This window comes from Lithobates pipiens, unplaced genomic scaffold (assembly GCF_037356315.1).
Source record: "Lithobates pipiens isolate NorthernLeopardFrog02 unplaced genomic scaffold, aLitPip1_a1.2 Scaffold_22, whole genome shotgun sequence".
Classification (NCBI taxonomy): domain Eukaryota; kingdom Metazoa; phylum Chordata; class Amphibia; order Anura; family Ranidae; genus Lithobates; species Lithobates pipiens.
Genome location: NW_027507784.1, coordinates 261,275,631 through 261,291,582, shown reverse-complemented (window position 1 = coordinate 261,291,582; position 15,952 = coordinate 261,275,631). Strand labels below are relative to the sequence as shown.

The 15,952-nt window shown below is 44.6% G+C and overlaps 1 protein-coding gene across 2 annotated transcripts in view; it reads right to left on the bottom strand.

Moving 5' to 3' along the window:
- The window catches only part of OTOA (otoancorin), a 187,691-nt gene that overhangs the window by 37,139 nt on the left and 134,600 nt on the right, over positions 1-15,952 (bottom strand). For both annotated transcript variants that reach the window (XM_077449009.1, XM_077449010.1), the window contains 3 exons: positions 2,936-3,068; positions 2,484-2,671; positions 2,305-2,398 (listed from right to left, as the gene is read on the bottom strand). In XM_077449009.1, coding sequence (XP_077305135.1) covers positions 2,305-2,398; positions 2,484-2,671; positions 2,936-3,068 — 415 coding nt within the window. The remainder of the gene's footprint in view (positions 1-2,304; positions 2,399-2,483; positions 2,672-2,935; positions 3,069-15,952) is intronic.

Here is a 15,952-nt window from a genome sequence, read left to right as displayed (position 1 = left end):
TATCAGCAGCAGTGAACATGGGGCTTTTGGCCTCTTTTACATGGCAAGCCCGCACAGATCCGCATCTCCGTTTTTCAGGCAGATCCGAGCAGGCCATCCATTGACTCCAATGGGCAGGTGGATGTCAGCGTGTATGTCCTGTGTATGTCTTATGTACACCTGTCTCCCATCTGATCCGCTAAAATCAGACGTATGGTGATACGTTCGCCATCCATATTGGAGGATCGGATCAACTGAGATCTGAGGAAAACGGACATGCTGTCCGTTTTCGTACGATCTCTCCATAGGAGTCAGCGGGGCTCTGACAGGGTCCTCCCTGCTCAGTGAGCAGAGACGGACCCTGTCATCCACCGGCTCAGTGGAGATCAATGGAGAGATCTGCTGCTGATTTGGCGGACTCCGCCTCGTGTGAATGATGCCTTAGAGGCAGCTGACCATAATATATTTACTGTGGTGACAACAGTAGAATGTGCATTACCACAGCTGCTTGTAGTCCAAATCAGGAGTGTGAAAGGAATGGTGACAATGCTGGAGCTGGACTGAGCAAGCATTGTCACTGTAGAATATTAAGTGCATGTGGATAATCTTTACTAGAATCGCAGTTGCTATACTTTTGACATTACAGCAAAGCATATTTGGTTGCAGTGTTTGGGTGTAGAATCACTTTTAAAATGATTTCTATGTACTTTTTCATAACCTTTAAAGTAGGGCATTAGGTAAACAAATTCAAATTCATGTTAAAGGGTAAAGCAGGCCGTACATGCAATTTTCTTTCATTCACCCATGGGTAAGTGTTGATGGGGGAATCCCTCCAGCTGCATTACTGTATTCTGACTTTGATAAAGCGCTGAAGCATGAAACATGTAGTCACAGCTTCCTCTGAGCGTAGGATGTTCCACTGCTGATTACTGATGAGTTCCCGTTGTTTCCGGCTTCCCTTTGTTTCTGTGGTAACGCTGACGTCACCCAGTACATCCAGCTCCTAGTCTGCCAGCTCGGCTCTTTTGGCTTCCTTCCTCCTTGCGGTTGTCTCTGTCTAGCCTTCGCACAGCTCAGTTCAGCTACACAGCATCCTCAAAGGAGCGTCATTCCACGTCCCACGGTAGGGCTTGCTGTGACCATCTGAGGATCCTCCTTACCGTGCCTGTACATGTGTTTGTAGACTGAGCGCTTTCATCTGGCAGCTACAAGATTTGAGACACCATCCTCCCCCCTGTCATACTGGGGTTTTTCATACCATCTATTTCGAGTTCTGACAGCCCTCTCCACGGTACAGCCTGAAGCCGATTGGTTGATGTTAAACCCCTCTCATCCGGACTTAGCAATGGTATAGTTTATTATTTATACCAGTATCTTATTTAGCTATATGCTTTTATGACTGTTCTGCAACCATCTACAAGTATCTATACTACTATTGACTGTTGCTGCAACTTTTTATATTTGTCTCCTAGTGCAATAAATTTATCATGCTACTTATCTAAAGACTAATAAGTTTTCATGCGATTTCCATCGTGCGCTGCTTTTTGTTTTCTGGTAGATAGAGCCCCCCTGCTGGGGAAGCATGGGAACTCTCACCAGACCCTTTTTGCCAAAGAGAAGGGGATGCTGTTGGGATGGGGGGGGGGGGTCGAAAAAGCCAGAGATCCTCTTCCTTTCCCTGTCATGGCTGGGGAGCAGGAGGACCTGGAAGCTAGCTCTCAGCCCGAGAGTAATGAACAGGAGAACATCTCTGACCCCGACAATGAGAGTAGCCAGAATGTAATACACGACTTAGAGGTTAGGAGAGAGGATTTCTGTACTGAGCAACTGCGAGATGTCACCCTCATGAGAGCCAGAGAAAATGTTAAGATGGTGGATGGGGAATCAGTGGATCCTAACTGGGGGGGGTGTCTTTCCCCTACATGGTCCTTAAAAACAATTTACTGAATCAGGTGGTAAAATGTGGAGAGGACAAGTTAGAACAGCTACTGGTTTCTGTGTTTACAAGTGACAGCTCTGCACTCTGTATTTAATGCAATCCTGGTATTTAATGTCCCTTTAATGCCTCCTACTGTTCATGAAATTTGAACGATCACACCCACTATTTGATGTGATTTGGAGGGTGTGTGGGGGGAGGGGAGCGGTTTTGGGGGGTCATGGTTGAAGCCCTGCTGACTGTACATAGTTGTTGGGAGATATAAAGGAATTTATACTGAAAAGAAGGCCTGATGTAAATAGTTCACTGTTCACTAAAACAGTGTCAGTGCTGTGAAATAAATTTAAATTAATTATTAATTAATAAATTATTCTGAAGAACCACCTTACCTTCAGCAACACAGTCATGATCTCCTCTTTTGACAGAAGATTCCAGAATGGTACCATATCTTGTGCTATTTCGGATGTCCAGTTTAATGGGTTTCTGCAGGGAACACCAGCAGACAGGTGAGGCAGACATTTCTGTATTTGCTGAAATTATCTAACAAACAAAAAAGAAGCTCACATACCCATAATGCTGCAGGATTCTGTATTTAATTTCTTGGTTTTGCTCATAGCTAAGGTTAGAACAGGTCTTAAACAGATTTATTGCTGATGTAAATACATTTTGGATGCCATTCCTTATGATATTCGGGGACAAGTGACAGATGAGGCTACCAAGCATATCTAGCTGATACACATCCGCTATAGAACCATTCTGAAAGACAGAAGGATGCATAATTTATGCCGTTCTGCACTGCTAACCTCCTGATGGTATTAGAGGACAATTTTGGACTCAGTAATTTATCCAGCATAGTGCTTGTGGCTCATATATGTGTGTGGACAATTACATATGAAACATATGGATTTCATAAAATAAAATCAACAAGAATGTTACCATCATACATCTATCAAAACTTTCTTTAATTACGCATGCATGGGTTGTCTAGGCTCTCCAAGGATTTGTGTAAACATTTCTTACCAGGCATTGATTCACCTTGTTAATTACGAACTGCTTCTTGTTTTCATTTAACAGCAAATAGTTAAGGTCCATCTTCCTGAGGCTAATTAACAACTTTTTGCAGACAAGAGGGTAAGATGCAAAGTAGCTAGTCCTGAAAGAAAATAAAAAAATATTGGAAATTGTCAGTAGGTAATACATTTTCACCTAAAATATACCCTAATGTGTGTGTGTTTATGACGTTTGTTAAAGCGGTATTAAACCCAAACCAAAACATTTAAATTGCAGCTTAGCAATCATTAGATGTCATGGTTGCATTAGTTTTATTTTACCCCCCCCCACTATGCATAAATAAATAATAGCTAATCACTGTAAGCACCCATTTTAACACTGGTCAGTGTTAAATGGTCTGTCCCAAGCCTCAAACTACTACATCTGCAGGACAGTTTATTCTGCTCAAAAACAACAGACTTACTGGCAAGATCACCGGGTGAAAATAAAGGAAATAAAGCCTAAAAAATAAATTGAATGCAGCTACCACATCTAAGAACTCATAGCTCCCAACTGTCCCTGATTTCGAGGGATTGTCCCTGATTTGGACCAAATCCTTTTTCAGCAGACAGCAGACTAAAGTCTGCTGTCTGCTGAAGTCACAGAGGCGGTTCAGGCTTGGCTAGATCGCAACAATTGAGTCAGGATCTGCCCACCTGCCTGGATTGGCACTCGGCTCTTAGCGAGCTGCCCCCTCCACAGCCCAGCGCTCCAGTGAGTAGTTCTCTGCTTGGGGAGCCCTGAGAACCGAGCGGACTGTGGTGTTAGATTGCTCGGTTCTCAGTCTTAGAGGTGACGGGGGACAGTTTCTGCATCGGACCGGTGCTGCATCCACCTAGGTAAGCATGATTATAAAATAAACATCTCCATACTTCTCTTTTAACTGCTGTAAGGGTGGTTAAAACCCCAGAGCCCACAGCCTCCTAGGTTTTTGTCAAGTGGCTAACACTTTATGCCAGATCTAAGGCCGCGTACACACGCGCGGACTGTTCGCCCAACTTTGTCCGCTGAACAGTGTTTGGGCGGACAGTCCGCTCGTGTGTGGGCTTTCAGCGGACAGTTTCAGCGGACAGTTTGACGAACAAGGTTTTTCGGAAATTCCGTAAAACTGTCCGCTGAAACCTTGTTTGAGCGAACAGTCCGCCCGTGTGTAGGCTTGTTCGTCAAACTAAGTTCCGCGCATGCTCAGAAAGGATTTACACGCCGAAAGTTATAATGCAGTGTATAGGACGTCGTATTTTTCGTCCCGTCGTACGTGACGTTCACGTCATCGTGCACGGTTTCAGCAAACTGTTCGTTCGTCGTGTGTGGCCATGTCCGTCCATGCTAATTTTGAGCGGACTGTTTGCCGAAACTGTTTGACGGACAAAGTTGGGCGAACAGTCCCCGCGTGTGTACGCGGCCTAACTTGTAGAAGCCCTGTTCCTGTGGTTCCAGGTGCGGTCTGTCAGGCGTTACACCACACACCTGGCCTAAATACACCACATACACAGGTTTCCAGGCGCATGGCCCAGACAGAAGACCCGTCACCACTAAAAGGCAGACCAGCCTTTCTACTCCCTATCACCACCAGGCCCTTGACTGAACCAGTGCTAAGCCACCATTCACATCACTGGAATTAACAAGACTCTGTTGCTTTTTGTTGGAACTTTTCTTTACCTTGTGCAACAGGGATTATAACAGTCTATTTCAATACAGTGTATTATGGCATAGTTAATTACCTCATTACCTGAGTCTATTACCTCATGGTATAGAGTTCTGCGTATATGCAGCATATGTATATCTCTCTCTGGCCACCCTGTTAAATTAAGGTGGTGGTTGTCACTGTGGGTGGTAAACCCCCAACTGCAAGTGTAAATGAGATCTTATGCCGGGTACACACGACCGGACTTTGAGAGCAAAGAACAAATCTGTCGGACAATTTTATCATGTGTGGGTTTTATCTGACCTTTTCTGTTGAAAAATCTGACGGACTTTAGAAATGCAAAATGTTTCAATCTTTCTGCCGGAACCAGTTCCTAGGGCAGCTATTGGCTACTGGCTATTGAATTTCCTTATTCTAGTCCCATCGTACGCCATCACGTTAAACCATCCGACTTTGGTGTGATCGTGTGTAGGCAAGTCAGTTTCAGCGGAACTCCATTGAAAAGTCCGTCAGAGTTCATTCCGACGGAAAGTCCGGTCATGTGTACGCGACATTAGAGTTGCAGGTAGGTCTGACTACTGATCACCCATTCATCTGAACACTGCAGACCCACATTGTATGGGATCACCTGAGGGGGCTCCACACCGCACGGATTTGGCTGCATCTGGCAGATCTCTCTCATCGTTTAAACTTTTCACTCATCCCACTTGTCAGATCTTCAATGCCAAGGACTAAATGTGTCTGTAGCATGGGTGATCGCTTTCTGCAAACCTCTGTGAGCATATGAGAAAGGTTCGACCAACCTCCCTTTGAGTTTTCCCTCTTCATTGGGAACCATCTGAAGGACAGCATGATAAGCCTTAACGACTCATTGGGCATATGCCTTGTTGGGTCAAATGGCTCTGGTAAGCCTTCCTTATGATGGTGGTGGCTTTCTTCCATTATCCACTCTTGACACCTGTCCTCCCACTGATGTCCTAAGGAGATTATTCACTCACCTGGATTACCATTATATCCTAGTTTGCTTTATTTTGCATCACGTTGTGGACTTTATTCAGTTTATTCAAATGAGTGTAAAATTTGCAAAATTTTTCAGTTTAACATATACAGTCTCATTTATAGTGACCGTCCTCATTTTAGTGCTGCACATTCACTTTTTAAAAATAGGATCATAAACTCATAAATTTGAGACCCACCTCCAGCCTGGCATTACTACTAGCTAGATGCTGAAGCAATAACCCTTCTAGTGTACTTGACAGTAGTCAATACTTCCAGTTCCACACAGTAGTGAGATACAAATGTATGAATAGAAGACCACAATGCCACCTTGCATATCATTTCTGGGGAGACTTGGCAAGCTGCTGCCCATGAAGCTGAGACACCCCTTGTAGAGTGCTCTCTCACTCTTTCCAGAACTGTCATCCCCTGCAATTTGTAAGCCTTCAACATCTTGGAGGCTATGACCCTGCTTGATGCTTCTATTTACTCCAGCTCGGGTAACTACTTTGTTTTTCCAATCTTCCACTACCCTTTCAGTCAGCGGCGGCCCGTCCATACAGGAGCCTTCCCCCTAATCCTTTACATGCAGGGCGCCGAACACATTGATTCTAATGGTTGTTTTTTTTTAGAAGCACATGATTAGAGCCGGAGGCTAGTGCGGGGACCAGTCAACTGAAGGGGGGGGGGGGGTTGCAGGAGACCCGACCGAACACCGGGGAGGCAGACGGATTGCTACTCCCCCCCTCCAAAAAATATACTACCAGCCCCCACTGCTTTCAGTAAAATAATACTTTCTAAGATTTGTTTTGAACTTTTCTCCAGTTAGTTTGAGGTCATAACCCCATGTTCTTCATTTTGTTTTCATATTTCTAAGACTGCCTTCCTGAACCTTATTCACCCCCTTGATGTATTTAAAGGTATCAATCATGTCTCCCCTGTCCCTTCTTTTCCTCCAGACTGTACATATTAAGTTCCTGAAGTCGCTCTTGATATGTTTTATCCCCCAGGCCTATCACCATTTTTGTTACCTGTCTCTGAAATTGTTCTATCTTATCAATATTTCTGTAAGTGAAGTCTCCAGAACTGGACACAGTATTCTAAATGAAGTCTCACTAAAGATCTATATAGGGGAATCTGGACCTCCTTTTTCCTGCTGGTGATCCCTCTAGTGATGCGTCAAAATATTCTATTTGCTTTTCCCCCTGCCTGGTCACACTGTTTGCTCATTTTCAATACTAAAGGAAGACCCCACTTCAGAAACAACAGGCCCCTTGGAGGTGTGAGTGCAACAGCAGAATTGAAGAGCAAGACTATAATCCCATCGGCTGCCCACTGAATCCCAGTGAAAGCAGAGTTTGCAGAAATGTGACCTTTTAGTGTACTTGCACACAAGTCCATATCCAGACCAGATTGTAGAAAGTCTAAGATGTGGCAAACTTAAGGCGTGAATTCCAGAATTTTTAGCCACACGAGTGCTGTCTTTTCATGACTTAATGAGGATATTCACCATTTTATTAGAGTAACCAAGATTGATCAAACATTTACCTTTCAAGACACAGGCCATCAAACTGAGACTGTCTGGCGCTGGATGAAGAATGGGTTGACACAGAAGGCCGGCCTCACTGGTAAGCAAAACGGAGCCCTGGTGGTCAGGTGAAGAAGCAGAGTAAACCTGGGATGTTTAAGCCAGTTTGGAATCACTGCTTAAACTGTGACCTTCTCCTGTAGCAGCCTTCTCAGAATGCTGAGAACCAGAGGGACTGAATGAAAGGAATACGTTATTCAAAAAGGGCCAGTCTGAACTGCTTGCATACTCTGTAGTAGAACCACGTAAGCTTAATGTTGGCTAGAGAAGTAAAGGGGTCCACCTCCAAAAGGAAAGCCCAAGCCAATAAATCCCTAAACATTTGCAGTGGCAGGGGACACTTGGTTTTGAGATTTGTCCTGGACAGATAGTCAACCTGAAGATTGTTCTGACCGGGTATACTAAACTGCTGGCAAATGGAGGGAATTGATATGGGCCCATTCCATTATTGGAGTCACCTCCTTTAGCAGAGAGGGGATGAGAGTGCCCCCTTGCCTTCTGATGTACAACACTGCTGTCATATTATCAATCCTCAGAAGAGTGGAGCTCCTCTCCTGAGGTATGTAAACTAACTGGTAGTGGAGCTGGTTCACTGCGAAACAAAGACATTTCTGGAAATATAGAGCAATAGAGACATCAAAATATGCATCCTTCAGGTCAATTGACAAAAGCTAATCCCTCGACTGTACAACTTTCAGGATTGTTTGCAAGACTCCATTTTCAAATGGTGTCACATATCTGGTCGAGGCCAAGTTGACAAGAGGGCTTCCTTAAACCTCTTGCCTTTGATAACAGTGCATGGAGTGGCACACGTGACTGTAGGAGATCCGGGCCAGGAGATCTTGAAAAGGTTGCAGAACTGAAGACTGTGCAGCAAGCAGACTTGTAGCTAGAAGATGCAGGATCTAGATGCATAGCCAGAAGGGTAAGATTTTGCAACAACCAGGCGGCAGAAGTACATGATTGAGAACCAGGAGCGGAGTCAGAGCCAGGCCAAGGTTGGTATCTGGTTAGCGGGGAAGAAACTGGAACAGCAGGAAGGAGGCAAGGCTAGGTCACAAGCTGGAGTCAACAACAGAGTTTCAGGAGCAAGCAGAGTCCAACAGGATCAAGCCACAGGCAGAAGGAGCTGACAACCACTCAGCAATGATCCTGAGTCTTGTGGTGCTTTAACCACTTGACCACTGGGCACTTAAACATCCTTAATAACCAGACCAATTTTCAGCTTTCAGTGCTCTCACAATTTGAATGACAATTACTCGGTCATGCAACACTATACCCATCTGAAATTTTCGTCCTTTTTTTTCACACAAATAGAGCTTTCTTTTGGTGGTATTTGATCACCTCTGCGTTTTTTATTTTTTGTGCTATTAATGAAAAAATCCAGAAAATTTTGTAAAAAAAAGCATTTTTCTTCATTTCTATTACCATTTTTTGCAAATAAGTAATTTTTCTTCATAAATTTGGGCAAAAATGTATACTGCTAAATGTCTTTAGTAAAAATAACCCAAATTAGTGTATATTATTTTTTCTGCGTGAAAGTTATAGGGTCTACAAGCTATGGTGCCAATCACTGAAAATGTATCAATTTGATCACAGCTGATGTACTGACAGTCTATCTCATTTCTGGAGACCCTAACAAGCCAGTAAAGTACAAAACCCCCCCAAATGACCCCTTTTTGGAAAGTAGACATTCCAAGGTATTTAGTACGTGGCACGGTTAGTTTTTTGAAGTTGTAATTTTTTTCCCACAATTCTTTGCAAAATAAAGATTTTTTTTATTTACATTTTTTTTCACACCAAATTGTCATTTTACCAGGCTATATCTCTCACACGGCATATACATTCCACAAATGAAACCCCAAAATATATTCTGCTGCTCCTCCTGAGTACGGCGATACCACATGTGTGAGACTTTTACACAGTCTGGCCACATACACAGGTCCAACATTGAAGTAGCAACTTCAGGCGTTCTAGGAGCATAAATTACACATCTAATATCTCAACCACCTATTACACTTTTGAAGGCCCTGGAGCACCAGGACAATGGAAACGCCCACAAAGTGACCCCATTTTGGAAAGCTAACACCCCAACGTATAATCTATGAGGCATAATGAGTCTTTGGAATGGTTCATTTTTTTCACAAAGCTTTTGGAAATTGTGGAAAAAAATGAAAATGCATTTTTTTTTACAAAAAGTTGTCCATTTATAAGATATTTCCAACACATAGCATGTACATAGCAAAAATGACACCCCAAAATATATTCTGCTACTCCTCCTGAGTATGGCGATACCACATGTGTTAGACTTTTACACAGCCTGGCCACATACACAAGTCAAACATTGAAGTAGCAACTTCAGGCGTTCTAGGAGCATAAATTACACATCTAATATCTCAACCACCTATTACACTTTTGAAGGCCCTGGAGCACCAGGACAATGGAAATGCCCACAAAGTGACCCCATTTTGGAAAGCAAACACCCCAATGTATAATCTATGAGGCATAATGAGTCTTTGGAATGGTTAATTTTTTTCCCAAAGTTTTTGGAAAATGTGGACAAAAATGAAAATGCATTTTTTTTTACAAAAAGTTGTCCATTTATAAGATATTTCTAACACATAGTATGTACATAGCAAAAATGACACCCCAAAATATATTCTGCTACTCCTCCTGAGTATGGCGATACCACATGTGTGAGACTTTTACACAGCCTGGCCACATACAGAGGCCCAACATTGACGTAGCAACTTCAGGCGTTCTAGGAGCATAAATTGTGCAGCCAATTTCCTTACAATCTATCACATTTTTAAAGGCCCTTCATATTTCTAACATAGCACGTACGTACCAATAATTACACCCTAAAATACATTCTTCTGAGTAAGGAGTAAACAAAAAAAATTACCTGTGGTTTTAGTAGTCCAATTGTCCACAGGAGGAGAGCCCTGATCCAGGCAGCAGGCAGGGACATGGTCAGCGACAGTGAATGGAATTGTCCAGGTAGCAGGCAGGAATATTGTCCATCCTGGGAGTAAGCAGGGACATGGTCCAAGTAGCAGGCTATGAAATAATGGGGACAGGGGTAGAGGCTTCTCCCGCCCAAATCTCTTTGAAGCCTCCGAGTCTCCAGACCCTAATCCGGGAATGAGAAAACTAAAAAATTAGTTTTCTTCATCCAGAAAACAATTCTGGAGCCCCTCACATATGTGACACCCCTTTGTTCCCACTAGCCTAGCAGGGTAAAAGATCAATCCAAGAGGCAGGCAAAAAACGGGGTCAAACAGTCCATGGTCAGTTCCAGAGCAGGCAGAGGTAGGTACAGTTTAGCGTTAGGCAGAAGCGTGGTCGTATAACAGGCCAGGGTCAGTTCCAGAGAAGGCAGAAGTATGTTTAGCGTTAGGCAGAAGCTTGGTTGTATGACAGGCCAGGGTCGGTTCCGGAGAAGGCAGAGGTACGTTTAGCGTTAGGCAGAAGCTTGGTCGTATAACAGGCCAGGGTCGGTTCCGGAGAAGGCAGAGGTATGTACAGTTCAGTGCAGTGGCATAAGGGGTGTGGAGGAAAATGACAGGAAATTAGGTTTACCATACTTCCCTAACAATGTAGAGAAGTATGGTACTGGCAGAAGCATTCACCTATACAGAGGCCTGGTTGGGAAGGACAATCGGGACAATAAAACGTGGTGTCTCTTCTAATTCCTCCTCTGGAGCACACCCGGCATTTCTTCTGACACCTGTAGCCTGTTTCGGGGAGGGGGATTTTGTCAGGAAAGTGGCGCTCGTGGAGTCTGCTCACACAATCAGAGCGAATAGTTTCTGGTGGGCCTTCAGGGTACAAAAGGGCGGAAATAACTTCTTCTTGGTAGTACAGATAGGATACGGGGTTCTCTGTAGATTTTTGGTAAAGAACAGAAGTGTTATACATGGCCAAACTGAAAAGATAAATGGAGACATTTTTATACCAGTGGCGGGATTTTCTTGTGGGAAGGTATGGTTCAATCATCTGATCGTTAAAGTCCACTCCCCCAATAAACAAATTGTAATCATAGATGCAGGCTGGTTTCTGGATTGGGCCGTTTCTTCTGGAGACTTCTATGTAGGTGTCATTATGGATTGTCGTCAGCATGTGGACGTTTCGTTTGTCCCTCCACTTGACAGCCAATAGCTCCTGGTTCCGCAAAGATGCCGTCTCCCCTCGTTGTAGCCTTTCATTGACGAGTTTTTGCGGGAAGCCCTTTCTATTGGCTCTTACTGTACCACATAAAGATGGTATCCCTTTCCAAAGAGTGGATAGACAAGCTGCCAGACCACTCTTCCGCTGGCTCCAATGTACTCTGGGCATTCAGGGGGGTGCAGTTGGGAGTCCTTTCCTTCGTACACCAAGAAGGAGTAGATGTACCCCGTGGCTCGGTCGCAAAGTTTGTACATTTTAACCCCATATCAGGCCCTTTTGCTGGGGATAAACTGTTTGATGCCAAGCCTGCCTGAGAATTTTACAAGGGACTCATCCACGGAAATATTCTGTTCAGGGGTATATAATTGGGGAAATTTTTCAGAGAAATAATTTAGAAGTGGCCGAATTTTAAATAATTTGTCAAAAGCTGGGTCATTTCGGGGAAGGCACTGGGTGTTGTCATTGTAGTGGAGGAACCGCATAATCATTAGGTAACGTGATCTGGGCATAAAGGATGAGAAGAGTGGCATGTGGTGGACAGGTTTGGTAGACCAATAGGAGTACAATTGTTTTTTTTTTGAAAGTCCCATAGAAAAAGTTAGTCCTAAGAAAATGTTGAATTCCTCTACGGTTAGTTCTCTCCACTGAAAGGGACGGGCATAACTAGAGCCAGGGTTGCTTACTATGTGCTGCTGTGCGTAGAGGTTGCACTGGGCCACAATGGATGATAGTAAGTCTTCGGTGAAAGCCAAATGAAAAAAATATAGCATTGAAAAATCATCGGTGTTCACCTGGACACCTGGCCGGGCGGTGAAGGGGGGGATATTTGCTTCTCCGGAATTAGAGGGCAGCCACAGGGGGTGTTGAAGGGCATAGGGAAGGCTGGCATGGCCCCTATTTGAGGTGGACGGCACTGCTCTCAGGGTGGACGGCACTGCTCTCGAGGTGGACGGCTCTGTTCTCGAGGTGGACGGCTCTGCTCTCGAGGTGGACGGCTCTGCTCTGCTGGTAGTAGGCTGTGGCTCCACACCAGAACGCCTTCTTTTCACGGGCACACATTCCTCTTCTGATTCTGTATCAGACCCGCTGCTTGTAACGGTTCATAGGCCGAATCCGTATCGGACTGAGACTCAGAGAGCTCCCCGCTGCTCTCGCTGGTCATACTTAGAAGCTTGTAGGCCTCCTCACTAGTAAAATATTTTTTGCCATACTGGTGGCTGGTGAGGCTGCACTGCAGAGCACTGTGGTGGCACAGGTGGGCACAGGCGGCACAGGCAGCACAGGTGGGCACTGATGGACACAGGCGGCACAGGCAGCACAGGTGCGCACTGATGGACACAGAAGGCACTGATGGACACAGGCGGCACTGATGGACACAGGCGGCACTGATGGGGCACTGCAGTGGTGCAGGTGGCACTGATGGGCACAGGTGGCACTGATAGGCACTATAGTGGCTTTGGTGGCACTGGTGTGGCTCTGGTGGCACTAGTGGGCACACAGATGGCACTGGTGGGCACACAGATGGCACTGGTGGGCACAGGCGGCACTGGTGGGCACATGCGGCACTGGTGGGCACAGGCGGCACTGATGTGGCACTGCAGTGGCGCAGATGAGCACTGATGGGCACAGGTGGCACTGATGGGCACAGGTGGCACTGGTGTGGCACTGGTATGGCACTGGTATGCACTGTAGTGGCACTGATGTGGCTCTGGTGTGGCTCTGGTGGCACAGAGGTGGCTCTGGTGGCACAGAGGTGGCACAGGTGATAGATGGCACTGTTGTGGCACTATTGTGGCACTGTTGTGGCACTATTTGGGCACTGCTGGGCACTGCTAGGCACTGCTGGGCACTCACAGTTTCTCAGCTTTTCACTCGCTTGCTCTCCTCTCCTCTCACGCTGCATCGGTGTGAGGAGAGGAGACTGATGACCTTACAATGACCCGGCAAGCCGAATTGTTTACATTTGTGATCGCTCCGTCATTGGTCGGAGCGATCACGTGGTAAAGGACCACTGCCATTGGTCCTTTACCGCGATCCGTGTTGCGCCGGGTCCCGTGAACTCGGCAAGCACGGATGTTCCGGCGTGCACGCCCCAGGGGGCGCGCAGGAACGATTCTCCGGGAGGCCGTTAATTAATGGCCTCTCAGAGATAGCAAACCGACCTGTAGCCGTTAATCGGCTATAGGCCGGTTATTAAGTGGTTAATAAGGTCACTGGGTGCCATAGTACATCCAAACATGCATGTGTAGATGTGCGCACAGTCCTGGTTCTGTGTACAGTTCTGTGGATCATTTTCTGCACATGCGTATTTCTTTGAGCACAGGCATGAAGTTTTCCTGACAAATGGTTTCATTCAAAAATTTCAAGCCTTTTGCTGGTCCAGCTTCCAGAAAACAGAAACAAATTCCAGAAAAGTGCCTGTGATACAGAGCTGCCCTATCACCAGTGTTAATTTTGTTGACTAAAACATTTTAATGAATACTATTTTAGTCAACTAAAATACGACTAAAACTAAAACAATTGAGATGACTAAAATACGACTTAAACTAAAATGGCATTTTAGTCAAAAGACTAAAATGGGACTAAAACTAAAATCCCATTTTAGTCAAAAGACTAAAGCCCCATACACACCATCAGTTTTTCTGCTGAGTTTTTCCTTCAGATTTACCAAAACCATATAATATGAGGTCAAACCTTAGGAATTTCAAATTGTATGCAATCAGGCAGGCACTTGCACTACATGGTTTTGGTAAACCTGAAGGAAAAAATCTGCAGAAAATCTGATAGTGTGTATGGGGCAAACGTAGGACATTTTAGTCGACTAAAACGTACTGGAGATTTAGTCGACTAAATATGACTAAAACTAAAACAATTGCAGAAGACTAAAATGGGACTAAAATGTCATTTTAGTCCTAGGACCAAGACTAAAACTAAATTGAAATTTTCTGCCAAAATTAACAATGACTATCACGCCCTGCAGAGTCAAGGTCTGCACATATGCCAGGAGGATTTCTCTCTTCCAACTGCAGAGAGGCACCTTTGTTGGAATAAAGAGCAAGGGCCGACTCATGACATTTACAAGCATGGCTGAACTGCATTAGGGCTGCATCATCCACTAGTGGATCATCAAGGTCTTTAACATTTTCCCTTCAGAAAGGATAAAGTTTGGCAAAATGGTTTTCGTCTGAAAATCTATGTACTTGCTTCCATTTCCATTCTTCCCACAACAGGGCAGGTCTAATCTTTTAAAAAGAGCTGAACCAATGCAAAATCAAAACCATCAAAGTGGTTTTCCTCCTCCAATGCCGATGTCCTGGAGGCCTCTAGGGCCTCTCAAGCAGAGATGTTTAACTGAGGAGCTACTGATTGAGAGGTGGATGCAATCTGCTAAGACAAAGGCTTAATGTGAGCCAGCAAAGGTTTTTAGAATGCCCTGAAAGACTTGCTTCATCCTTGACACCATATCCTTACTATCTGCTTCTTTATTCCTTGTTGCTTCCCTGAAACAGGACTCATGGGCCATTTTAACCGGAAGCACCGTATTGAGGCAACACCAGCATCCCGCCTGATCTGCGCTGTTGATGCTGAAAAGCATCAAAGTATCTTGGTGGAGAATGCCAGTATCTGGAATTGGACCTAGAATGTCTGTCCCTGGCTATGGTAATGGTGGCTGTCCCAGTGAGACTGACGACTAGTTCTTGCATAATCTCCCTTTTCTGGCAAGAAGAGTGATGCCTTGAGTCCAATGAGCTACGGAATAAGAAAAGACCACGGGGATCAAACTAGAAGGATGTAAAAGCATAAGCGAACAATGAATGCAGTCTTCTATCTCCTTTATAAATGCTGGTCTTTGGCAGGGGTTGGCATTAGCATTTTTTTTTTAGCACAAGGAATAGGGACCCTGTCCAGTGAGTCTAATAATATGGATGGACTGCTAGATATTTAATACAGCCAGGTAGGAGAACCTGGAGAAAGAAAGGAACGGAATCCCAGGTTAGTGGTGGGTCTAAAATGTATGACTTATTATCTTATTCGTTCAGATGGATGGGCGGAGCAACCCAGGTCTGTGCTGACATGCCATCAGGCAAATTAGGTATGCTGCCATCAATCTGACTAGCTGCATATTTTTTCTGGATCAGGGATCTGGAAATTATTGAAGCCAACAGCAGGAAAATCAGGTAAATAGCATTTCCAGAAGTTGGTCAGGAAAGGCCACTTCTATAATTCTTTGATCATGGGTTTTCTCTTCTTGCAGATGTAAAAAAAAGAAAGCTGGGGGGGGGGGGGGGTCTTTAAAATAAACCCAAATACAAAAATTTTATATATTGCAGATTACTAATTCTTAATTCGTTTTAATTCGTTTTAGTTTTAGTTTTTTTTCTCTTAATTTTTGTTGCTGCCAGTAACACACTTCCTGTCTTAGGGTGTCTCCACTCTGGTCGGAGGAGGATCGGAGACAAATTTGGACAGCAGTATTGTCAATCTGTGGGAGATAGTAGTGTTGGATGGACTAGAAGATTTAGATGGAGTTGAAACAAATTAAAGGTGAACTCCAGCTAAAACTTTTTAAAGTTTTACTGCAACAGTT